At 39.5% G+C, this 25,713-nt stretch overlaps 2 protein-coding genes, 1 long non-coding RNA gene and 1 pseudogene across 3 annotated transcripts; 2 read left to right on the top strand and 2 right to left on the bottom strand.

Annotated features, from left to right (window-relative positions):
* Nucleotides 1-7,962: 7,962 nt before the first annotated feature.
* On the bottom strand, nt 7,963-8,421 carry LOC133734973 (uncharacterized). The gene has a single exon (XM_062162538.1). The coding sequence runs from the start codon at nt 8,419-8,421 to the stop codon at nt 7,963-7,965; it is 459 nt and encodes a 152-aa protein (XP_062018522.1).
* An 840-nt stretch (nt 8,422-9,261) lies between these two features.
* Nucleotides 9,262-10,941, top strand: LOC133713728 (uncharacterized). The gene is made up of 2 exons (XR_009848220.1): nt 9,262-9,660; nt 10,348-10,941. It is a non-coding gene; the product is annotated as an uncharacterized LOC133713728 (long non-coding RNA).
* A 141-nt stretch (nt 10,942-11,082) lies between these two features.
* LOC133713721 (uncharacterized) lies at nt 11,083-20,431 on the bottom strand (annotated as a pseudogene).
* A 3,856-nt stretch (nt 20,432-24,287) lies between these two features.
* LOC133713712 (RING-H2 finger protein ATL52-like) lies at nt 24,288-25,489 on the top strand. The gene has a single exon (XM_062139747.1). The coding sequence runs from the start codon at nt 24,523-24,525 to the stop codon at nt 25,162-25,164; it is 642 nt and encodes a 213-aa protein (XP_061995731.1). The 5' UTR covers nt 24,288-24,522; the 3' UTR covers nt 25,165-25,489.
* The last annotated feature ends 224 nt before the right edge of the window (nt 25,490-25,713 follow it).

Here is a 25,713-nt window from a genome sequence, read left to right as displayed (position 1 = left end):
TCATCTTTCTATTTGTTCTTTGAATTTGAACAAGTATTGCCACCCAAAGCTCCTCCACAGTGCACAGACTGCAACAAAGATTATGTGGGCCCAGTATGAGGTAAAAGTAAAAAGGAAAAGGTACGTGAACGACAAACTTTGGATCCCTATAAGCATAGTGGGTGTTTGGACAACTGTCTTGTGAATTTCTTTTAGTTGTCTGAGTGATGTTGATTGGTGCTCTCATGGTAGACTTGAAATGTCATTTGACAACTCTAGAGGAATTTGACTCATTATTCCGGGAAGATCTTGTCGAGCGCAACTCGTTGACGCTTCTCGTGCCTCAGGGGTATGAGTCAAGGAAAAGTGGATCTTCAGCTACTTAATCTACTGAACAGCGGAATGAAATTCCTCGCTGGGACATGTCGACTTCGAAATTAAGTAAGAGGGATTTAATTGTGCTATAGTACTCGCCGTTTGACGTTGCTTGTGAAATTTTAGGATTGTAAAATCTGAAAGCATGGTTTCGGCAAGTGGTACCATATAAGGCGTTGCTTTGGGGTAGCCGAGGAAGCTACGCGATTAGAAGATTTATAGGTTTGACTTAGGTCACCCTATGTTAACTTTGTAGTGTGTAGACCTCCTCGGAAATGCTTTAGCAAGTTAATGCGTATTTAGCATGGGCCGGAAGCGTATCATCAGGGAAGAAGGAAAAGAGGTGTGTGTCCACTGAGCGACCTCTATGGTGACTTCTTGAATTATGTTTCTTCGACTCACTCGTATGTGCGGCAGAAACTTCGTGTTAATTATAGCTATAGTTGACTCGAGTTTGTGGACGTCGAGAGTCGCGTACGTACGAGGAAATAAGGCTACTTTGTTTCGTGGACCAAACGGCTCGACTCTAGGTGGAAGGTCATGAAGTAAGACGTCTTTCAAGGTAGGGCAGATGACTCTCTAGGATTCTGGCCGTCTACAACGATACGTATTACTGGTAAGAATCCTAGAAGGACTGCGAGTATTTCTTCCTTGCTAATAGTTACGTTGACTTGTATTCCCTTGTTTTGGTTGATGTTGTTTTATGATTCTCCAACCTCATTAAAGTTCTGGTTGGTTGAAATCATGATAGTTCAACGTTGAAACCTCTCCATTTGAGTTGTTTCCAAGGTTTAGAAACTCTTGTGTTTTGAAAAGGTTTTTCGGGTTGCAAAAGTATTTCGAGTAAAGTGATTTCAAAGTTATTTTCAAAAATTGTTTTCAATTCCAACAAATTTCACCCAAAGGTGAGAAATTTTAACCCTCCGACTCAGTTTCAAAGCTGAGATTCTAATCTCAGAGTTCTGCTGATTTTCCGTTGCAGCAACTTTGGAATCAGTTTGGAATGACTTATAAAACTCTGAAAATTTTGAAATTTTAACACCACAATGTTCAGCATCTTGGCCAATGATATGGAGGATTTCACTTCTTTTCGACTGGACATGAAGTCGTGGCAATTTTTCCAAATCTGCTTTACGAGAAAGGAAAACTTGGAAACTCTTCTGCAAGTTGTTTTGGTAAAAATTTTCACTTCCTTTCTCTTCCCTTCTTGGAAGTTTACAGTTGTGGTATTGGAAATCATTTGGAATTTCCTAGAGCTCAAATTCCTTTTCTTAGGAAATTTGCAAAACGAAGTTTTGAGCATTGTTTTCGGTTGCTTATCCATATAGGTCAAGTTCAACGTAAACTATAGTAAGGGAGGATATTCTCTACACTATTAGACGATTGGCAACCGAACGGCAAGAAAGAGACGTGCAAGGAACGAAAGGCGGAAAGCCTACATTACCATCATCGGGAACGCAACTTGCGACTTCAGCGACATGGCTTGACATGGTCTGAACGACGGGTGATCTGGAAAAGTGTTTTGACGTCAAGTACGTTATGAGTGTTGTTCATGGTTGTTTAACCATCAGCTCCTCTAATTTTGGCGATGCTTTCGAAATCAACGTTGTGCTATGTGTGGAAGCGTGTGAGCCTTCAGTCTTCAAGAGATAAACCTTTGACGGTGATCCTCGAATTTCGTCAGATAGTGACGGAAGTACTTGTTGAATCTCATTTTCAAGACTGATCATCAGTTCGTCGAACTAGTGTCCAAAGATCCGTTGGCACGTGGCTGTTGCAGGTAGGGCAACATGATTCGATGTTGGTAACACGACGCATATCGTCCGCGTGGTTGGAAGGAGTGCTTCGCTTTTGAGCTCGTGGAATGGACGCGTTAGCCGAGATGGCGGTCATAAACGAATACGTAACGAACTCGGGTGCACTACGAGAAAATTCGTCAAGTGTCGTCACATGGCAATTCGTGGAATACCTTTTAGAAATCGGCTGTTAGGTTCCGTCGTGCTTTTCTCGTATAGCTTGATTAGAAGGACGGATGCTCAGCCAAGTTCGCGTGTATTTGTCCTTCTGAGGACAATGACATCTTCCACGGTGAATTGCGAATTTCATGTTAGTGACGACGACGTCTACTTGTTGTTCATAGTTGATGGGAGTTCCATGAGGGGAACATATTTATACCTACGGGTAGTTGCGTAGGTCTATGGTTAAGTTCAAATTCCCGATTAACGGTGTACTTGTAGTAAGCGGGAATTGGATGGAGACGTAAATCGTCTACGAGTTGCCAGCTGTGGCAATATTGAGTTAGGGTGACAGGGTTGGTAGTTACCCAGATTTAATTAGTACAGACATGAACTGTCTGTGGAAATGCCAAGTATGGCAGTGTTATGAGGAGAGTGATAGAACGGTTAATTGCTCATTCTGGTTGTTATAAGAAAAGTCTTGTGGGTACAGAAGAATAAAGTGAAATGGAGCGAAGTGTATCCTGTTGGTGATAAATAAGGAACACTTGGTAAGAGAAATGCTAGCTCCTGTGTTGACATGTATGACTAGTGATAATCCAGTTGTACCACAAGAACTCGGAATGAGAAATTGTTGTGGGTACTGGAGTCCGACATGAAAAGTGAAGTATGGTTGACCGTTTGACCAATCCTGAAATTTCGAGGACGAAATTTATTTAAGGGGGGTGGAACTGTGAGCCCCGAAAAATTTATCAAGCTTAAATTGAGATCGTTCGACAAGTTATTTATTTACGATCTCGGTAATCGTCAAAGTGCTCGAGAATATTTTCAGAATTTTACACAAAGTGAAATCCTCAATTTAGAAGGTGGATGGTAAAGTACGGCACGACGAGTTCGTGAAAATTTTCGGTTAAGTTCGGAATTAAAGATTCTTGTTGGGCTTTAGTATGGTCTGGTACAAGTTGAGTTTATCAAGGTTTTGAGTTAGCCCACGTTATTAAACTTAGTGAGGGGTTTAGCTAGAGCAGTAGCTCACTTAAGAGTGCATGAGCTGCTTGAGGTGTGTGTCTGAGACTTAACCACGTGCCTAGAGACTAAATCTTACACCAACACGTCGACCGACCTTTTCTTTCCCTCTTTAGACTCTCTTAACGACACCTAGACATCCACCAACAACAAAGCACAATTCAGACCAGAGCTACTATCACCTGATCAACCAACTCCATCAATCTCAAACTTCTCCTTTGATACTTCTCGTTGAGCACCACAGATGATACTCGTGGCTACAACCTTAAGGGAGATCATGGAAGAGTTATCTGGCATATGAGATTAGTTGATTAAGACTTTGGAGTTGAATTAACCCAGGTAAGCTTCCATGACCCAGATTCTCGTTCTTGGAGAGTTTGAAATTAGGTTGTATAAGTTTGTTGATTATGGGTCTTGATTCATAGTTAAGGTTGGACAGAAGAAGAAATAGGATTTGGAAGTGGCTTCGAGTGCTCGGAGTCGGAATTGGAATTAAAAAGAGCTTTGGGCAGCAGTGATCCCGCTCACTAGTTTGATCGAGGAGGTAAGCTGTCAAGATGTAATCATATTCATGGTTTATGGTTCATGCATGTTGAGGTGGTGACGTCTTTGTGAGAATCTTGGAACAAGTTTAGTTGGTTTAACTGCTTGCTGTTAATTAAAGAATAATGAGTGGGTTTGCTTGTTGACAATTGTGGTGCTATGATGATTGGTTCAATTATGGGTATAAACTTGCAGAAACGTTGTCTGAAGGTATACTTGGATATCTGGGTAAGCTAGACCTTACTTGGATATCCAGGTGAGCTAGACCTTACTTGGATAATGGTAGAAGTAAAGTATTGTTGATACCTTAATTAAATGTTGAAGGCTTTGTATGGTTTTGAGATTTCATTTAGTTGCATGTTTGAATTGTGGCTGTTGTGATAAGAAATTGTGAATTGGTGGTGAAATAATTGGAATAAGATTGGTTGGGTGTCCATAGTAATTTCGATTACTATGTGACGAAATTGTTAGAGGATACTCGAATTTATTTGTTCATGAAGTTGGGAATTTGATGTAACATTCGGTTGCTTGAGTATTATCGGAAAGGGTAATAAGTACAGAGATGAAAAGTAATATATTGGGTGGCCTTAGTAATTTGGGTACACTCAATGTATAAACATGTGTATTTGGTCGACATTACCATTTAAATGGTCGGTAATCTGGGTTAATTATCGAACCTATTACAATTGGTCAAACGTTGGTCAAACAATGGTAAAAACGGTCAATCCTGGTCAAACCAGGAAAGGTTGGTCAAACCTTGGTCAACTCCTGGTCCAACCAGGAACAGTTGGTTTAGACGATTTATTAATCGTTGATATTTCATATGTTCAATAGATTATTAACGGTCGAAATGTCGGAATCTAGGACTCCAGTTACCCGAAGAACAGAAGGTTCGCGACTCTCGGAGTACGTGAGAGAAAGCATCGGAATCCAGGTAGGGATTCAGGACTCTCCTCGGTTGGTGATTTTCTTATATATTTTATTAATGTGATGCATGATAAGTGGTATGGGTTGGTTATGTAAAATGCAATGCATACTAATCAATCCGTGAGAAAATGTGTGATGGCTTGAGAGCGAAGGGTGGCTCTGACTTCCTTGGGTTCGATCCCCTTAACCTCCGGAGGGTTAGTTACGCCGGTCGTCCGGATATTCCGATTGTAATGACGGGCCCGGTACGTGTGCGTAGCTAGGTAGCGGACGCTCTCGCTACGCTTACCTGGTGATAAATTAATTTGAGGTAAGGTCGTGTAGTGGGTCTATGGGACCGGCCATCAGGTAATGCTTGGATTTGGCGCCGTATTTATTTAAACATCATGCATCGGTTTTCAAGTTGAAAAACATTAAAGTTTGTCGTTCCTTTAAATATTTGGTTTAAGCATGTGTTCATACTGGAGCTCCAAACATTTATCTGTTGATTTTCAAACCTAGTCGAGTTAGAGTTCCTGTTGAGCAGCGAGGACGAAAGCTCACCCCTACAACAGTATGAATGCAGGTACTGTGCACTGGTGACGGGACAATAGCGGATGGAGTTGGGTGTGCAGAACAAGTTCGGTAAATTACCGTGTGAACCTTATTCTAAATTCTATTTCTCGAACTTTGTGTTCTGGAACTTGTGGTTATCTAGTCTCGTGTCATCATTTAGTTGGATTCTCTTCAAGTGAAATTTAACCTTGTGTGAGCCTTTATCCAAGTTCTGGACAAATGAAATAGATTTCAGCAACTCAAGTTCTTCACCTCAAGAATATTTGTAGCTTCCGCTGTGTTTGTACAAAAAGTTTTTCAAGCAAAATGCCTAGCGGTTCTCTAGGATGTAAATCGAGCGTTCGGTTTATGTTTTAGAGACTCGCGGCACTGTGACGTGCTTAAGCTGGTGAGGTGCAGCTTGGGGCGTTACAATGGTCTTTTTAAAATAAAATGAAAAAGCGAGAAATATAGAAATATAGAATAAAAAAGAAGAAGAAGAAGGTGAAAAAGCGAGAAATATAGAATAAAATGAAAACAGAAAACAGAAAACAAAGACTCTGACGTTGTGGTGGTTCGAACCCGCATCAGAGAGTGCATAATTATTGGCATGTACCGCTGCACCAATTGCAGTTTGCGAGAAATGTTGCTTCCTTTCTATATATAACTGTCAGCTCTCTGATTATCAGATTCCACCATGCCCAGAAATACCCAGAAAACCCAGAATTCATGTTTGGTTATTGTTCCTCTCTTCTTCGACGTCTTCCTTCAACTTGAAGGTCCATGGGACAATTTAAACGCTGCTCCGATCTGAATTTCAGTGGGATTGGATTGGGATTCTTGTCACCGTCGCCTTGACCGCCGCCGGCTCCGACTAAGTCTGCGGCCCATGATACCAATCCTGCCATCATTCACTCTCTCTGTGAATTTGCAGTGTTGGGGTTTTGAAATTGAAACCAGAAACAGAGCAATTCGTCCATTCCCTAAACATATTTGAGATCGCCGGTCGACTGTTCTACTCCCTCTCTCTGTCCTCTCTGTTGGTTTTGGCTTCAAACTTACCATAGTTTTTACCCTTATGATAAATTTTACCTTCTTCACCTTTTTTTTTTTTTTTTGATTCAATCTCAGCAAAGTTAACATCTGTTAACCCTTTCAAAAAAAAAAAAACATCTGTTAACAAAAAGTTTATATGTATGGATGACTCAGATTACATAAATAACCGAGCCTACAAATAAATGACTGAGATTATCTTTTAATATTAAAATATTCGTCAGTGCAAGTGTACTGACGGTGCATAGAATCCTCTTCCCTATTTATAACTGGTCTGGTCGGTTTCTATTAATCCCTTTGCTATTTGGATTTCCTTTTCCTACAGGGATACCGGATACGACGTTTGGTAATTTAGTTTCTATTTTCTTCTTCTTAATAATTTCTCTCCACTCTTTGAAAGGAAACTTGTGAGAAACTTAAAGCAATAAAGCTTGTGTTCGGGGAAACTAATCATAACCTCTCCATTAATATATATATATATATATATATATATATATATATATATATATATATATATACTATTAATAAGAGAAGAGAGCTTGCTCTCCAAAACAGAATTTTTTTATCAATTTAACCTTTATATATTAAAAAACTATGAAATATAATTAATCAATAAGGATAATATGGTAAATTATAAAATAGAAAAAAAAAATTAAAGAGCAGAAAATGTAGTAGTTGTATGGGAAGTTTTTCCACTCCCTTTAACTTATATCCACACACATAGTGGGTGAGCCTTGCTAGTATATATATATCCATTCCCCTCAAAACCCAGTCAAGTTAGGCGACTCATCCCCACGCCGATTTTATTACATAAAGAAATATTATACAATGGACATAAAACCAAAACCCCGTATAAAAAAGAATACAAATTTTTTCTTGCCACAGAAAACTCCTAGCTAATCCAAAAGATCACACATAATGTAGCACTTCAACACAATCACACAAATAAGAGACATGGTAACGTGTGTCTTGGTAAAACTTACGAAGAATTCCTGAATGAAAAAAGAAAAACCACATTCAAAAGTTGAACAAACAAATAGAAAATGACTTGAAAAAAAAATAGAAATTATCGAATATGCACTTACTTATGGCCGTCCGCTATGAAGTATATGCTTCAACGTACTTAATCGTTAAAAGTTTCAATAAATTCTTTTTCAAAAAAAGAAGAAGAATAAATATCATAACCATAACAAATTATGCGCTTATTGTCCTTGTCATTTAGTTGTTGTGCAAGTTTTCTTTTGGTCGGAGCCTCTTTGGCTCATTCAGTCAGTCTTTATAGAGTTCCAGTGTGAAGTCTAGTGGTCATCTCTATGTAAGAGATGTTGCCCAAAATCATTGTAACCAGTTCATTATTAATGAAGTTTCTACTTGATCAAAAAAAAAAAAAACCATAACAAATTATGGATACAGATCGATGCTGTAGTTTCATTTTATGAGAAGAGACAGATAAAGCTAGCAGACTAAGAAGTTCTTTATATTCAATTCCTAAAACCATAACTAAAAGTATATAAAAATGCTAAAACTCAAAAATACAAATTTAATAGATCATTGACCCATTCTTCCATCACTACAATGGACTCTCCAAAATTAACCCCATCATCAATTCTTGTACCATTTTGTTTTTATCCCGGTTATTCCCAATACTGTTGTCAAATCCTACTACATCTGCTGCTTCCTTGTGATCAAGATTCTCTTCATTATCTACGCTGCTGTTAGCATCCTCTTCGGATTCCTCCTCCGACTCGTCCCATGCCCCCGGCAACCATCCAGGGCCCCAAGATGACTGATCCGAAAGGGACTCAACATCATCAATAACAACCTCTCCTTCATCTTTGCCTCGAGTTTCTTGGTTATCCGTAACCAGTTCCGGACCAGTACTAGTTCTGGAGCTGCTCCAATCTATTTTATGAATGTAAGCATCAGGATCAGGCAGTGGTATGTTGCAGGGAAGGCCGTCAATCTTATCCAGAAACCGCTTCTCTGCACAATTGAATGCCTCTTCAGCTGCAGAGTCGTTCCATTGCATAACGTCTTTGTAACGATGCATATTCTTCTTCGTCTCTAAGAAATATTCCCACGGAACATTGCCAACCGTCCAACAGAATTTCTGTTCCCAGAAAGGCACACTCAATGGCTTTCTGTTCTTCTGTGATTCGTAAGTGGCTTCATCACCTTGATTTTATTGTCTTCTCCAACTTTCCATATTTTAAACCAAAGAAAAATTAGAAACAGAACAAATGCATAGATGGGTGCTTGAAGGAGTTGATGTATATATAGAGCGTCCATCAAGTTTGCTTAATAGAGCAGTCTCGTATAATTAATGATTTTCTTTTCATAAAAGGATATGGTTTGCTAGTTTCTATTCTTCTGCTAGTATTCCTTACTTCAATAGGAAACTTAAAAAAACCTATTCGCACCAACTATGAGAAGTTTTTAGCGACACACTTTTCGTCGCCAAATGTGTGTCCGTTTATAATTATTTTTTATGGGATTTTGTTGCCGACAAAAGATTTGCCAACATATCCGTGTCCGTTTTTATTTTTATTTTTATGGGACTTTTAACAACGCGCATTGCAGCAGAAAATTTGTATCTCTTTGATTTTTTTTGAAAACATATACAATTTTGGGGCCATGGGTTCAAGTCCGGCCTTGGATGCAAACATCTCCAAGAGTACTAGCTAGCTAGACAATCCACTTCATCAAGTGATTCAATATGTAGTCTCCAATTATTGTTGCATATCTCTTCATTTCTCATTTTTATCAATGAGCCACACCTAGCTTTAATTATGTACTATTCTTTTCAATGTTTTAAAAAGCGCGCGTCAGGCGCGCCTTAGTGCGTGAAAGGCGTGAGGCGTGAAGGAAATTGCCTCTGTTTTCCAGATGAGGCGCAGAGGCGGCAAAGGCGGAGATGGAGGCGTTGAAGGCAGTGAAAGCGCGCCTTAAGGCGTGCTGAGCGTACGCCTGGGAATTTTTTTTTTTTTTTTTTTTTAAAACACCAAAACGACGTCGTTTTGTTGTTTGAGAATTATAACTCATTCAGGTCTCAAGCTGAAGTCATTTTCGACTTCCTTCAGCCTTCTCCATCAAAACTCCGACTCTTTCACTTCCAAATCCGAAATCCCAACCAGCAAATTTGATAAAATCATCAAGAGCCCATGAGTTTTCTCAAGGATTTGGCTCTAAAGGAGGCTCTTTTCGCACTTGGAGCAAGAGATTTTCTCACTTGGAGAGTTGGAATTGGATTTGCAGCAAAGGATTTAAGGTATGAATTTGATTTCCTCGATCTTGCTGATGAATCTGATGCTTTGAATGATGAATATCTTGAATTCGATGCTTTGTATGGTCTGAGTCTTTGAAGTAGTTTTGAAATAATAACTATATTGACTAGTTCTGTTTCGAATTAATCACTTGTTCTGTTTCACTTGTTCTATTTTGCTTGTTCAATTAATCACTTTGGTGCAACTGGGAATGTGGGATTATGATAATAGCATAAATGAATGAAAATCATGTATGATAGCAATCGGTGCTGTGCTAGCAATTGATTCTAAATGAGGGAAAGAACGTGGGTATTGGCAACGTTTGCAGAATAGGCAGACCATAGCGTTGGGGATTATCATGTGCTTTGGTCATTTTACTCATATATAATAGCAATCTGGGATTATCATGTTGTTTGGTCATGTTACTGATTAAGTGATTAATAATCTGGGATATCATCATGTATATGAGTGTAATTGATAGGATGTTATGTGCAATTGGAATTGGAATTTGGATTTGTAATGCAATGTTTAATTCACTACCCTGCAATATACATGTTTTCTATATAGAACTAGTTCTATACATAAATATGGCTAATTTATACGTAAGGCTTATGCCTTACGCCTCAGGCGAACGCTTTGCTGAGGCTCTCCCGGCTACGCCTCAGCCTTTTAAAACATTGATTCTTTTGCAGATCATCGTGAACCAACCTCGTTACTCCACCAGGGGATCATTGTAGTTGCTACACTCGGTACCGCCTAGTGCAGATGGAAATGCAAAGATTTCCCAACTTTCTATGTCTTCACGATTAATTCCATCCAACCCTGCAAGTGTTTTCTTTATCATATTTGTACTATATATTGAATAATTAAATAGGCTTTATAGTCTTTAAATAGGCTTTATCATATTTCCTTTATCATAGTCTTTAAACCAAACAGTTCATAGGCTTCTTTCTAGTACAAACATGATAAAGGAAACACTTGCAAGGTTGGATGGAAATAAGAAAACTTAATTAGAGTAAAAGGAAAGCTGAGTATAGTTGGCATTATTGTTTGCGTTCCACAGTTTTCCATGAACAAAATTTTACACATTGTTTGAGGGACACACATGTCTACTTCGATAATTCGATTCAAAACTTCTTTATCTCCAACCCCAACAGGCTAGGATAGCTGAGAATCCTCTGATAATTAAGCACTGTATATAAGTTGGTGATACGTACTAGTGTAGTCACACTATATATAAGCCTCTACCATTTCATGAAAATGCATTAGTTCTTAATAGGTGCGCAGATTGTGTTTTCCTTTCTAGCTTGAATTTTGTGTGAAAGCAGATGTGTCAACTCTCACATGACAACAAACTATAAATGCATGCACTAAGTGAATTGTTGCGTTTAGAAGTTTATATGTACAATATTTTTACACATAATATGTTTAATCAACTCATTTAAGATGTTGGAGGAGATTAGAAGTTTATATGTACAATATTTTTACACATAATATGTTTAATAAACTCATTTAAGATGTTGGAGGAGATTAAAAGATCAACGATGTTGGCCACGTATTTCTTTAGATTGATACAAATGGTGTGCTGAGGATTCATTCCTGAAGCCATCAGAATTTGGATATGAAAAATATATCCCCTAAATTAAAGTTCATGTTTGGAGTGCCACAAAAGTAAGTTAGTAGTTATTCATTCAAAAAAAAAAAAAAAGTTAGTAGTTATTGTCTCCATAAACCCTAAATCTATTTTTAATTTTCAACACTTGGCAACCGTTTAAACTCACTATACTTTCTGTTTTAACTAGTGAGTTGCATAAACCATTCCATTAGGAGTAAATGTAATTACGGTACTGCCATGTGGTGGTTCAAGCCAATAATATCACGTGGCACTGCTATGTGGTGGTTCAAGCCAATAATATCACTTGAATTTTGTGAGCACCATGCAGAGGGATTGAAAAAATAAAAGAAAAATTAAATTAAAAGATCAATAAGAAACAAACACAAATCATATTGGCCAATAACATCAATCTGGACCACCACGTGTACTATGGTCCGGGATCACTTAATAATTTCCCCAAAAATAAATAGCAAGAAAACATCTACAAAAATGTATTAGCTCCGAATTGATAACAAATCTTATCATTTATCTCGGAAACCACCCTAACTGAACTAATTTCATGGAATAGCTTGTTAACATTTATCCATCGATTGGTAATACACGACTTGAACCCATCCACCAAAATTCTGCTTTTGCTCAACTACCTTAGTTTAACGCTTTCTTCTGTGCCTCTTGCTCTTCTTCCAGCTTCTCCTATAATCGGAATCAGATTCAGAAGCTGACTCCGAATCAGAAGATTCAAATGATGAGGTGTATCTTTTACGCCTTTTCTTTTGCTTCTTCTTAATTCTTCCTCCGGGGCCTTCTCTCCTCCACAGGATCAGATGATGAACTGTAATCTGGACTACTCCCTTCAGAAGAATAATCAGAACCTGTAACTGATGATTTCCCACTATTAGTCTCAAAAACTGAAGCTTCACTATCACTGCCAGAATCAGAACCTTGCCTATGTTTCCTCTTGCTTTTCTTCGACTGCTTTTCACTATTCTCTTCGTATTTAGTATCTGGATCTGGAGTATCCAGACCTACGAATAGTGACACCTTCATCTTCAGTTTAGGATTTTTGAGTTGCTGAGTCCTAGAGGGCCTTGAGATGTAAACACGTTCATTCTTACATTCGTATGTCCAATGCCCAGGTTGGAAACACTTCTGGCATTGTGAAGCTGCACTACCAACAATAGATACATTAGCCTTCAGATCTTTCCTTTCGCCCAGTCTCACTGCCTTTTCAGTACTCATCAAATACATCTGTCTCTTGGCTTCCCTTTTCTCCTGCCATCTGCTGGGTCCTTGTGGGGGTAGTCAACAATTTTGACCCACCATCTTGACGGTGAAACTTTGCCATAAGTACGCGAACAATGGCGGTCATGAATGCGGTGGAAATTACCGTTATTAGTGCCACAATGAAGAAGGCGGCGCGGACTTGATAACGTGGCATGATGGCGTTATTCAATAACGCGGAATAATGGCGTTATTCAATAACGCGGAGTAATTGCGTCATTGAATAACGCCATAACGCGGAGTAACGGCGTTATTCAATAACGTCATTGCGCGGAGTAACGGCGTTATTCAATAACGCGGAGTAATGGCGTTATTGCCATTATTGAATAACGCCATAACGCGGAGTAACGGCGTTATTCAATAACGCCATAACGCGGAATAATGGTGTTATTCAATAACGCGGAGTAATGACGATATTAAACGCGACTTGTGGTACAAGCTCTCCCTCATCTATAAATAGGGGGCATACTGACCAGGTAAAGGATCAAATTCCAACATGTTTGACTCCACTATTGAGAAACGTACTGACTTAGGCATCGGAGGGTTTTCTGTAGGGATGGCAATGGGGCGGGTTGGGGATGGGGATCACAATACCATCCCCATCCCCAAGGTCATTCTCTACCCCCATCCCCGCCCCAATCCCAAATAAAAATATATTGGGGATTCCCCGTCCCCATCCCCATTGGGGACTAAGTCTCCAAACCCGCCCCAAATCCCCAATAAGAATTTAATAAATAAAATAATTTTTTCTCATATTGCCTTTTTTAAAATCAAAATTTACAACAAATAAATTTAAAATATAATTAAATTCATAAATCATAATTCAATGAGTGCAAAAGTCAAAATATCATTAAAATAAAAGTGTAGATATTAAAGTAAAGTAATAAATGTATATATTTGCGATTTATATTATAAACAATAAATTAAAATATATATAAGTTAAATATATGTATATATTATTGGGGCGGGTTTGGGGATGGAGATCACAATACCATCCCCGCCCCATCCCCAATCTTAGATAGTAGGGATTGGGGATCCCCATCCCCATTCCCCATTTGTCCCTGAATTCTCCCCCCATTAGGGGCGGGTATCCAATGAAGCTCCGCCCCGCTGGGGATTTTTGCCATCCCTAGTTTTCTGCAGGTACCCCCCTTCTCCTCGAGCCGACGGCCAAACTCCAGGTCAACGCTCCAAGGAAGCTTCTCGATTGTTCCCGGTCAGCTCTCGCTCCAGTCCGCATTAATTGGTTAGTCAAACTCCTCAACGGAATTTTTCGACACCAACAGTCCTTCTTCCTTCTTCCCACAAGCATTAACATTTCGGGCAGCAGCAGCACTGCAGCAGCCCTTTCAGCCTGAGCTCGACTAAGACCTTTTGCAGCACTCAAGGCCTGAGCCTTCTCTTCTTTCTTACTCGACATGTTCAGATCAAAATAAGCAGAATTGCCTTCCCCTCAAAGACCAATCCCAAGTTCCAAGAAACTATCCGGACCACAGTCGCCAAATGCTCTAACACCCTTGGTTGGTGCTTGCTTATACTTGATTGCACTACTACAAAAAGGTCATCAGACGACGGTGGATTTGTGTTGTGTGATGACCAAGCTCACCGTGGTCTAAGTGAGTGTTGTGTGATTGAAAAATCAGACAACGGTGATTTAATCACCGTTGTGTGATAATAGTTTGCTCAACAGAAATACTTATTTCCGTTGTGTGAGTTCTGCGCAGCATGTGCCTGGCATGGCATGCGCGGCGATGCCTCGGCACATTCAGACAACAGAAGATGAAATTTTGCCGTTGTCTGAGATTCATAACACACAACAGGTATGACTTATTATTTGTTGTCTGAGATTCATAACACACAACGGATATAACTCATTCTTTGTTGTCTGAGATTCATAACACACAACGGATATAACTCATTATTTGTTGTCTGAGGTAAGTAACACACAACTGAAGTAAAATTATCTCCCTTGTCTGTTGATTACTCAGACAACAGTGATCATTTTATTTCTATTGTGTGTTATGAATCTCACACAACAGAATTTTGTTTTCTTTTGTTGTTGGTTGTTAGTTCACACAACAACTATATTTGGTTATCCGTTGTGTGAATATTGTAATCAAATTGGGTACCAACCAGTGACTGTTGTAGGAGAAGCCTCAATTTTGAACTCTTTTATCATCATACAACACATGGTTTTGTCTTGTGTTGTATGAGATCAATGCTAGGTGAAATTGTACAAAATCAATGCTAGATATTATTACCAATAAACAATCATTTTATATTAATGTTAAAAGTAACTTTGATACATCAAACAAACTCCAATCGATTCACCATTTATAACATTACAAGCATTTAAACATTTCATTGAACTAAGCCTTCCAATTTCATAAGCTATACAAGATTGTGTTCAATCCTCACCCACAAGTGATGCTGCAATACGAGCAATCCAATTTCCATCTTGTGCAGCATACGCTTGAGGAGTCTGATGGACAGGTTCATTATCTTGTGCAACATTAGCTCTAGATTCATCTCCTAAATGCAATCCACACCCAACTTGGATGCCCAGGACAGTTGCAGCAGCTGCCTTTGCCACTGGGTCAGCATCATATTTCTGCATAAAAAAAAAGTAACATGGCAGAAGCACAAACAAAGAGAGTTAGGCCCAGTTTCTAACTACTGGTGCTTAAAGAAATTTCAACAAGGCAGAAACATCTTAAAAGCATCAGCGTATAAGACAAAGATATGAAGTAGAAAATTATTTGTTTTCAGATTTGCACCAAATTTTGTTGTAGTTTATAGAAGTAATGTACTGTGTCGACAAACTATCCAAATTGTGCATCTCATTACTGCATTGCTACCTATCAGCAGATTAAAACATATTAAGAAGAGTCGCAATCCTAGTGTCTAACCTAGCAGATAAGGGATTAAAACAAGACTTGTGTGATTATGCACCCCCCTGATATTAACTTTAAGAAAAAGCATACCACTTTAATCCTTGAGCTACCGGTTCAAACTTATTTAAGATCCAAATAAGCCTATAGAAGCCTATATAAGTTTTAAATTGCAGCACAAGGCCTTAAGATTTATTTCAGATTCAAAGAAACTCAGACCGAGCAAAAAAAGAAACTAAGGAGCTGCTTCTTCAGTCCAGACCATTTTCAAGAGACAAGAACAAATAAAAGTACTTGAAATTTAAAAAGCATGTCAGAAGTTTATTACTAGGTTGTCCGGACTCACTTTCTTTATCCCATATCTGCAAAGGTTTGCTCCTAATATCCAGAAAAATGCACAAGTTAAGCATCAAAAATTAAACAAGTATGATAAAAGCAACTTCCTGGGATAGGTTGATATGCATTTCTGTACTGAGGAGGATATGCATATCAACCTATCCCAAGGTATTTGTCTACAGCAATTTGGAAGACTGAGTGACTTCAGACGAGGTTCTACCTGAGGGGAGGATTCCACTCCCATTTCTATGGCTGCATCCGATTCCCTTAGCACATTCTTCCAATCACCAAGCTTACGGGCATCTGAACATTGTTTCAGATGCTTCTCCAGTGACTTCAACTTCTGCAACTCAGACTGTTCTGGCCTTTGTCCAGGAAATGAGAGGTGGTGGGAGGCATTTTCAGCTAGCCCAAAACTGTAAAATGTCCAAGTTAGAGATTGACTGAGATGACTCTGAATTTGATCAACTGAGAGTATGATTCAAAGCAGAGAATGGAAAGACACACATAAACCGGAGAAAATTTATACGATTCCCGGAAGCAAATGGAAGGACAACAAAGCTAAAAACTTTACAAACAAATTACCCATGAATGTTACTGGTCTTGAATCCATCAAGGAATAACCTTTGAAATTATCAGACTTGAAACTGAAAAGGCAACAATTAAATAACAAGCTCTACATTGCAAAACAAGCATTCAAAAGATCAACATTCTAGAAATACAAAGCATGATGCAACAGAGACATAAGAAGCTCAACTCCACAGCACAGCAGAACAAAAAGAAGCCAACAGTTTTCTCCATTCAAATGCTAAAGTCCAAGATCAACCTAAAACAATATAAAACTAAAGCAAAACCCAGAGTTATCGAACCCCAAACACACCCAGAGGCAAGTTCCCAAATCCAATGCACCAACACCAATATCAAAACAAAGGTTAAGCACAAATGAAGTATATGAAAATTAAACACACCAATCACATTCATCCAAATTAAGCATGATATATAAAACAAATACATTTCCTAAAAAGCATCATCATTCAAACAATTCCAATCCCAACTTCCCAGACTCACCGAAGATAAAGCGAACCAAGCCTTGGGATAGGTTGATATGCATTTCTGTACTGAGGAGGAGATTCCACATTTAGACCTTCTGGTATACCTGTGCCAAGTAGTTTATCTTCTTCCAATTGTGGGTCCTCATTTCTTGACAAAGTTCTAATAGAGATCATCTCTAAATTAAATACAAAACAATTTCAAGCCTCAGCTAATGAATTAAGTAGATGCATAGTTCCAGGAAGTAATGGCAATATCAGAATCTACCATTAAAATAATGAGAACAAGATCCTTTGGTGCTCTCGTCAATTATTCTGATTCACCCAAAACCCAAAACAAAATCAGAAACAAAATACTTTACCAGATTACCAGCAAATCAGCGACTGCCCATCACTCCATCACTTCAAGGCCAATCTTATATACAGAAGATTCACACAATTAGTATCTCTTTTGTTTAGATTGAGAAGCAGTAATACTTTACTTTAAATTAACAGAACCAAAAATAAAATGATTAGTATGTATGTAGAGAAATTAGATTGTAACTGCAGCTAGAGCTAATTAACCATGAAACTCTTGCAGAGAATCATCTATTAAGGTAGAGTGGGGCATTTAGAAACTACTGCGATAAAACCACACCATCAATCTAACCAAAGGCAACCAATCATATTTAAGCAAAATAGTGGAAACAAATTGGTATTACTTTATTACTTTATGAAGTGAACAGAAAGCCAATGTTTAGCTAACCCTCACTGCAGAAGCTGACTTTTCCAAGCTTCAAGAAATGCACGAGCAAGAAATGGGTTAGATTTATCAAGGGAGGTAGCATCCAAACTGCATCCATCCCTCTCAGAGAACTGCATGACTAAAAGTGATATCTTTCTAGGTTTCACCTCTGAGATACCCTGAAAATAAACCCCAGCAAAATAATATAGCATAGATGAGACAATTGGATAGCTAAAGAAAAAAAACCATGTAAGATAATAGAGAGAATTGAGATAAGAAATGACGATACCTCAGGCGTGAACCTGTGATAATTCTATTTGGTAGACCAACCTCACAGTGCCATCTACATTTGTTACTAAGAGCAAGCAAATATGCAGGGGAAGAGTTCCAACTTTTGTGAACAAAACTGAGCACCACTTTGTACTACAACAAGCAAAAGACTACAAAACCAACACAGTTCATATTGATAATTATATCCCCTACACTCATCAAAAGTAAAACCAAGTGTGCTAATAAGTGCCTTGTTGCAAATGACAATCGACACAGACGACTCCATCTACAAACTCAAAGCCCCAATGGTTCCCATCTGAGACTTCTTTTGGCTCTCTCCCATTTTCCCAAACTCTTCCTCTAGCTCTATTCCCCCTCCAAAAACCTTTATATCGATCTAGCATTTCGACAAACCACAATAACATTTAAATTATATATGTCAAAACTTCCGGAGCAATGCGCCAAATTAAGCATTGAATTCATACCTCATTGTCATCAATGTCTCAAAAATTTGAGTAATTTATACGCAATGCACCAGCTCAACTGCAAACAAAACAAAACCAAAACATATAACAATTCAAAGCCAATGCAGCAGCCATTTCACGATTCCAGAAACCCTAGATCTACCAGTTGGTGGGAAACACCAAATAGTAAAGCAAGAACATAATAAGAAAATCAAGGACCAACCGGAGCTGTAGAGGCCACGGCCGACGAAGAAAATCAACCAAATAATAGGGAATGAGATCCGGCGGCTCGGTTCCGGTAGAGCCCTCGCTTCACCGCCATTGCCAATCCATACCTGGAATCCAATCAGCTTCAATAGAAAGGAAAAAAAAAAAAAAAGGGATTCATTCCCTATTGGCAAGAGCGATGTGGTGGTCGGAGAATCAGAATCCATTGGCAAAGTAAAACATGAGTGAACCCAGGTGGAGGAGATGTGGGGATTTGGGTCAGTATATCGGGGAAGAAATTGGAGTGAACCAGATGGAAGACTGAGAGAAAGCTCTCACGAGAGATATATATATATATATATATATGAGTTGCGGGCCCACCGAGAGGTCTCCGGCGTCGTTGAGGAGGGTTTCAGTGGCGGTGCAGAGGTTGGGAGTGAGGTTTCGCTGAGGTTGGGAGTGAGGTTTCCCTAGATTGCATATTGATGATATCGAATACGCCATTGCTAAACCTCCATGGAAAAACCCTCCAACTGAACACTACCTTCAGAGGCAGTGGGCTAAGATTGCGAAAGAGAGAGGGAAAATTAGGGTAGAAGGTCTTGGGGGACTGTTTGAGGGGAGAGGTCGATTCTCGAAGAATGTCTGGGATTTAGAGAAACTGAAGTTCTTCCAGGGCCAGATCCATGGTTGATTCAAGACAGGTCGAAGCTTTAGGGCCAAAGATAAAAAAAATTTGGGGCAGATTTGGAGAGAGAGAAGAGAGACCGGGGGAATATTGGGAACGGAAGAACGGTAGTAGAAGAAAGATGGCAGAAGAAATGTGGAGTAAACCCTCATCGAGTCTATTGATTTCAATAAAGACTCAAGTTGTTTAGTGGGAGACTTCAAGTTTATCCGACAACTGAAAATTAACGAACCGTTGTATGAGTATATGATTACAAAGCAAGTTGAGAGGGAAAATTTGCCGCCTGTGACTACAAGTTTCATTTCAGTGAAACTTTGCCGTGCTGTGCAATTTGTTTCCGAGCTCAGACAACGTAACTATGACAATCTGTTGTACAAATTTGTGCAACTTCCACTAGGTGTACCTAGAGAATTTCTCAAAGTTCATGCAACATTTCATTACACAACGGACATCAAAAAAACTGTTGTGTGAATAATTCAAATTGAGCTCCTTCTCGGAGGAAATTATGTGCTCATTTCCCTCCATTTAGGCCTCACATTTACACAACGGAAACTTCTTAGTTCAGTTGTGCAATGTCTTCCTAAAAAAAAAATTTCAATTTGCTTACATTCACACAACAGAAACATATTTGTACCGTTGTCTGATAGAGTTTGTGTTAACACACAACAGCATATTTTAGTTCCGTTGTGTGATAAGTGTTGTGTGTTTCGATTTTTGTAGTAGTGTTGTTTAAAGAGAAATATTCCTCTTTTCTAACAGAATTCGATTTTGTTAGATGCAGGTTTTGTATTCCTACTTAGAATCAAATACCAAACTGGGTATTGTTTCGACTTTTTTCTAGCTAGATATGAAATCAATCAACAATGAGTGAGAATTTGTTTCCATTGGGTTTTAATTTAAAAGCTCAAGTATTCTCCAAAAAAAAAAAAATTAAGCTTAAGAAATTTGGTACCAACTACATCCAATAAACCAAGAAAATAATTAGGGGCCTTAACTCAAAGTCATTAACATCACAATACATATGATTTTTTTTATCACAACTATGTTGGGGTTGCCAAGCCTATTTCACTCCCCAAAAAAAGTATTGTTAATTATAGGGGAAATGCTCATTTACCCAATTTTAGCTTAAAATTTGTCCACTTGCTCCACTAACTGTTTTTTAACCCCGTTTACCCAAAACACTCTAAGGGATTATTTCCCTAATACCCAATTAATTCTTTTTTATTAATTTTTAGGACTTTTTTGCCCTCTCCTTCAATCTCTCTCCTCTCAGTTTCTCTCCTTCTCCTTCTGAAGGTGTTGACTTCTCAACGGTACCAACGTCACCTGCGTCACAACCAATTTCACCAGCTCCGCGACTTCCGACCCACGCCCCTCCTTCTGAGCCCGTGCTCCCCCAATCTTCCCCTGCTGGTCCAGTCGTTCAGTACACTCGTCGCCGTCTGATTCAGTCCGTTCCAGTCCCACCGAACCCGGCCGCATCTTCCGTCACCGATCACGACTCAGCGAACCCAGTCGCATCCTCCGCCGCTGGTCCTTCATCCAGGCCTCCGCTTCCCGATCCTTCCTCCGCAATAATCTTCCTATTGGGGGGCAATAATGTGTCTTAATTGTTGTAAAGTCTCTATAATTGTGTTCAGTGATATTTTCCTTTGTGTTTAAAGACTGTTTCTAATGTGTTTTGATATTTCTGATATATTATTGGGGGGCAATAAACTTTTTATGACCCCCCCCAATAAACCTAATTATTATGGTTAATGAATCTAGCAGCATTTTGTTGAAATGACCTGTAATAAATGAACCACAGTAAAGACATTATTGCGGGGCAATAATCTGTCTATTGCCTCCCAATAGACCACCCCAAAAATCACCAGTTTCTATCATTGACAGATTATTGTACTTTAATAAACTCAAAACAACATAAGACTTATCAAAACTCTAATTTCAGTGATTAATTAACCACAGTTAAGAAATTATTGGGGGGCAATAATCTGTCTGTTGCCCCCCGATAGACCACAGTTTTGACGTCGTCCAAGACCTGCAAGGAGATGAGCTTCGGAGCCCAGACTCGATTCCGGCGTGGAGAGCTTCCCGGACATCTGACGAACAAAACCGGCGAAGCCCAGAAGGGTTGGGATCGTGGAGTTGGACGGTGGAGGCCGACATCGACGGTGGAGTGGTGGGCGTGGTGGCTTGGAGAGAGAGAGAGAGAAAGAGATCCTGAGACGAGGTTAGAGAAAGAGAGAGAGAGAAAGAGAGCCTGAGACGAGGTTAGAGAAAGAGAGAGAGAGAGAAATCGATGAGGGGGGGGAGAGAGATATGAGTGTAATTTGTTAATTAAAATGAGGGCAATACTGTCAAATACTGTTAGATTGGGTAAATGGGGTTAAAAAACTCTTGGTGGAGTAAGTGGACAATTTTTGGCCAAAAATTAGGTAAGTGGTCACGGCCCCTTAATTATATGAACTCCAAAAAACCCAAGTACCCAACTTGAGATCAGGCCATGTAGGGCTGTCAATGGGTCGTGTCGGGTTGGGTTCGTGTCGGGTCAAGGTATTTGTCGTGTCGCAAGATACAAACCCAAACCCAACCCATTTAATAATCGTGTCAAAAATTTAAACCCAAACTCAACCTATTTATTAAACGGGTTACCCGTTTCTAACCCGCTTAACCCATTTAATAAATAGGTTGTGTCGTGTTTGACAAAATGACCCATTTAAGGGTTAACAATGCCACCCATTTAACTAAAAAAATGCATAAATTGATTAAATTCACAAAAAACTCCACAAGACGAAAAATATAAATAATTATATATAATTCATAAATAATTAAATCCAATAATTATAAAGCAAAATATTTCAAATTGTCTAATCCTATAATCAAATACTCCAAACGTCTAAAATTTCAAGATGAAGTATAGCATAATCGGGTTATACAGGTTCATTTCGTATTGGTGGGTTGACCCGTGGCCGACCCATTTATTAAATGAGTCATGACGGGTTGACCCACGACCGACCCGCTTTTTAATCGTGCGGGTTCAACCCGCTTTATTTCGTGCGGGTTTCGAGTCGTGTTATCGAGTCGTGTAGGAATTGACAGCCCTAAGGCCATGTATCAAAAATGGTAGTATTTTGTGCAAACTTCTAAGCTTTTTGTACATAAAAGATTGAGAAAAATGCACCATCAGTGCCTCAACTCTTGTGCACCGGCCAAGTTGATACCCAGACTCTCAGTGCTACCAATGTGATACCTGAACTTATATTTCGCTATCGATGAGATACTTCCGTCAGATTTTGCTAACGGCTCCGTTAAAAAAGTCACGTGCCATGCACGTAGGCTAAAAAATGTCATGAAATGACTTAAATGACCCCATAATTTTTTGAGAAAAATGCACCATCAGTGCCTCAACTTTTGTGCACCGGCCAAGTTGATACCTAGACTCTCAGTGCTACCAATGTGATACCTGAACCCATATTTTGCTATCGAAGAGGTACTTCTGTCAGATTTCGCTGATGGCTCAGTTAAAAAGTCACATGCCAAGCACGTGGGCCCCCCAAAAAAGGGCAAACACGTATTTTTGCCTAAAATTCATCCCTAATCGATCAAAACCTCCACTTTTCCTCTATTCTCATAATCATCCAAAGCAACCAAGTCTTCCAATACCTCCCTACACCAGCAAATCAAAAACCTTAGCAAGCCCATCAGCAATGGCTCATAGTCTCTTTGGCACCGACCGACGCAGCAACGTCTTCGACCTATTTTCCCTCGACATCTGGGATCCCTTCCAAGGTATAGGCTCGTTGTATGTGACTTGTGGGAGGGTGGGGGATTTTGTGTTCGATGAAATGTCTAAAAGAGATGTGATTGTTTGGAATTTGATGATTCGTGAGTTTTGCAAGAGTGGCAATGTCGATACTGGGTTGTGTTTGTTTAGGAAGATGGGTGAGAGGAATGTTATTTCGTGGAACTCGATGATTTCGTGCTTAGAGCATTGTGGGAGGGACAATGAAGCTTTGGGGTTTTTTAATGAGATGCGGGAGCAGGGTTTTGAACCGAATGAGGCTACTACAGTGTCGGTTTTGCCTGCGTACGCTCGGTTAGGGGATGTTGATGATGGGAAATGGATACGCTCTTATGCAGATTCTAAAGGGCTTCTATAAGAAGTTGTGTCTGTGGGGAACTCGCTTGTGAGTTTTTACTATAAATGTGGAGATTTCGATGCTGCGTCTAGTGTTTTTGAATGAATGGCCCGGAAGAATATTATTTCCTGGAACTCTTTGATTTCGGGGTATGCGTTTAATGAGAGAGGTGTACTTGGGATCAACTTGTTCGAGGAGATGATGCACATTATGCATCATGGAACAGTATTTATTTTGATGGAGAGGGTACTTAACCAATTTGATCAGATTCTTTAATTACTGGAAAATGGACTGATGTGATATTATATTACTAAAGTTAATTTGGAGGGAAAGTTGTATGGCAAATGAATTTTGGAGGGAAGTCAGTTGCTGGGAAAAGCATAGGGTCATTCAGGTCATTTGCCCTTTTTTGGGGGGCCCACGTGCTTGGCATGTGACTTTTTAACTGAACCGTCAGCGAAATCTAACAGAAGTACCTCTTCGATAGCAAAATATGCTGAGAGTCTGGGTATCAACTTGGCCGGTGCACAAAAGTTGAGGCACTGATGGTGCATTTTTCTCAAAAAATTATGGGGTCATTTAAGTCATTTCATGGCATTTTTTAGCCCACGTGCATGGCACGTGACTTTTTTAACGGAGCCGTTAGCAAAATCTGACGGAAGTATCTCATCGATAGCGAAATATAGGTTCAGGTATCACATTGGTAGCACTGAGAGTCTAGGTATCAACTTGGCCGGTGCACAAGAGTTGAGGCTAGTCATTTTTCTCTAAAAGATTAGTGAATAAAACAATTGCCGAATAAGTTGATTTGTTTTTTAGTATAATACTAGTCATTGACAAGAGAACCATCTACCAATATGTATTTTATTTATTTATTTTTGCTCTAAGTCAAGCATAGGGCAGACTAGAGACGGTGAATTCTTATCAACAATATATTCAATCCAATCCAACCTTTGCTTTGGTTTCTTGTAATTGTGTATTCCTTTGTCTTCATTCAATCATTCTCTAACCCATCAATCATAAACAAGTTTATATTGTACAACTACATAACCACTACGGCTTTCTGATTAACTACTTCTTGTTAGTTTAATCCTTGGTTTAATCCCAAATGATATATAGAATACAGAAAACTACGTTCAAACTCAAAACCCTCCTCTCAAGTCTCTACAAAAATTTCCCTCGCCACTCTTCACAAAACCAAGCATGCGTTCCTACATGGCACCAACGCCCTCTCCGAGCCCCTTTTTGCCGCCGCCACCCCCACCTCCGGCGACCAAAAGCACCAGCTTGCCTATGTTGTATTATGGCCTCATAGTTGTTGGAACTGCCGCTATTGTTCTAGCCATGTACAATCTCATCTTCATCAAATGGTCCGCCCCGCGCCACCCCCCATCATCACCGAGAAATGTTAGGTCCAACGCTTTTGTTGAGGCTGCAAGGTCAGCAAGGAGCAGGAGCTTTGAGAACTTGGACAGCTTCAAGTACAAGAAACAGAAGGAGGGGTCAGTGGCTCTAGAACAAGGTCAAGTACTGATCGATTATGAATGCGCGGTTTGCTTGTCGGTGTTTGAAGATGGAGAAGAGGTAAGGAAGTTGCCTAGCTGCAAGCACTCGTTTCATGCTCCTTGCATAGATATGTGGCTTTACTCTCACTCAGATTGCCCGCTCTGCCGGGCAACGGTGCCAGTCGTTTCTTGGTGCCACCGGGAGCTAACCACTACTACGCCGGAGGAGCATTCCAGAGAAGTCCTGCTGGTTTCTAGCAGCATCACAAGTTTGGTGCCACCGGGAGTTAACCACTACTACGCCGGAGGAGCATTCCAGAGAAGTCCTGCTGGTTTCTAGCAGCATCACAAGTTCGCCGGTTTAAGGTTTTTGGTTTCTTTCCAGAGAAAAAGGGAAAAAGAAAATTAGGGCTCTTCAGTTTCTTAGTTTTGGGTTTTGGTGTTTGATGGTTTCTGATATAAGGACGATGATAACAAGGAATTCAGAGTAGAAAACAAGGTTCAGGGGACAGAGGGTAATAGGAAAACAGTTGGACCCAACTAAACTGGCAAGGCCTGCCCACTGTTGTATATGATACTGAAATTTTTGGTGCTTTGGCTATATTAAGCTGTAAGTTGCACATTTGTTTCTTAATATTCTGAAAATGATCAAAACAGATTGTCAACTATAATTGTCTCAGTCGATTCCTCAGAAGGTTGAACTTCAACTCGAAAATTTATACTATTGGATCTCTGTACAAGACAACTCTTTTGTTGTAATTTGTAAAAACATTGTTAAGATACAAATCCACCGTTGTTGATGTTATAATCTTTTGCGTTCGCCTTTTGGATACAGTATAATTCTAATGCATTCTTAAAAAGCGTCAGAATTCTTTTCTCCGGTGTTTGG

The sequence above is a fragment of the Rosa rugosa genome, chromosome 1 (assembly GCF_958449725.1).
Source record: "Rosa rugosa chromosome 1, drRosRugo1.1, whole genome shotgun sequence".
Lineage (NCBI taxonomy): Eukaryota > Viridiplantae > Streptophyta > Magnoliopsida > Rosales > Rosaceae > Rosa > Rosa rugosa.
Note: the sequence above shows the minus strand (reverse complement) of the source record. Positions and strands in the feature narration are given on the sequence as shown.

Coding starts and splice junctions, on each gene's coding strand:
- LOC133734973 (XM_062162538.1), bottom strand. CDS start 8,421: ATGCAATGGAACGACTCTGCAGCTGAAGAGGCATTCAATTGTGCAGAG.
- LOC133713712 (XM_062139747.1), top strand. CDS start 24,523: ATGCGTTCCTACATGGCACCAACGCCCTCTCCGAGCCCCTTTTTGCCG.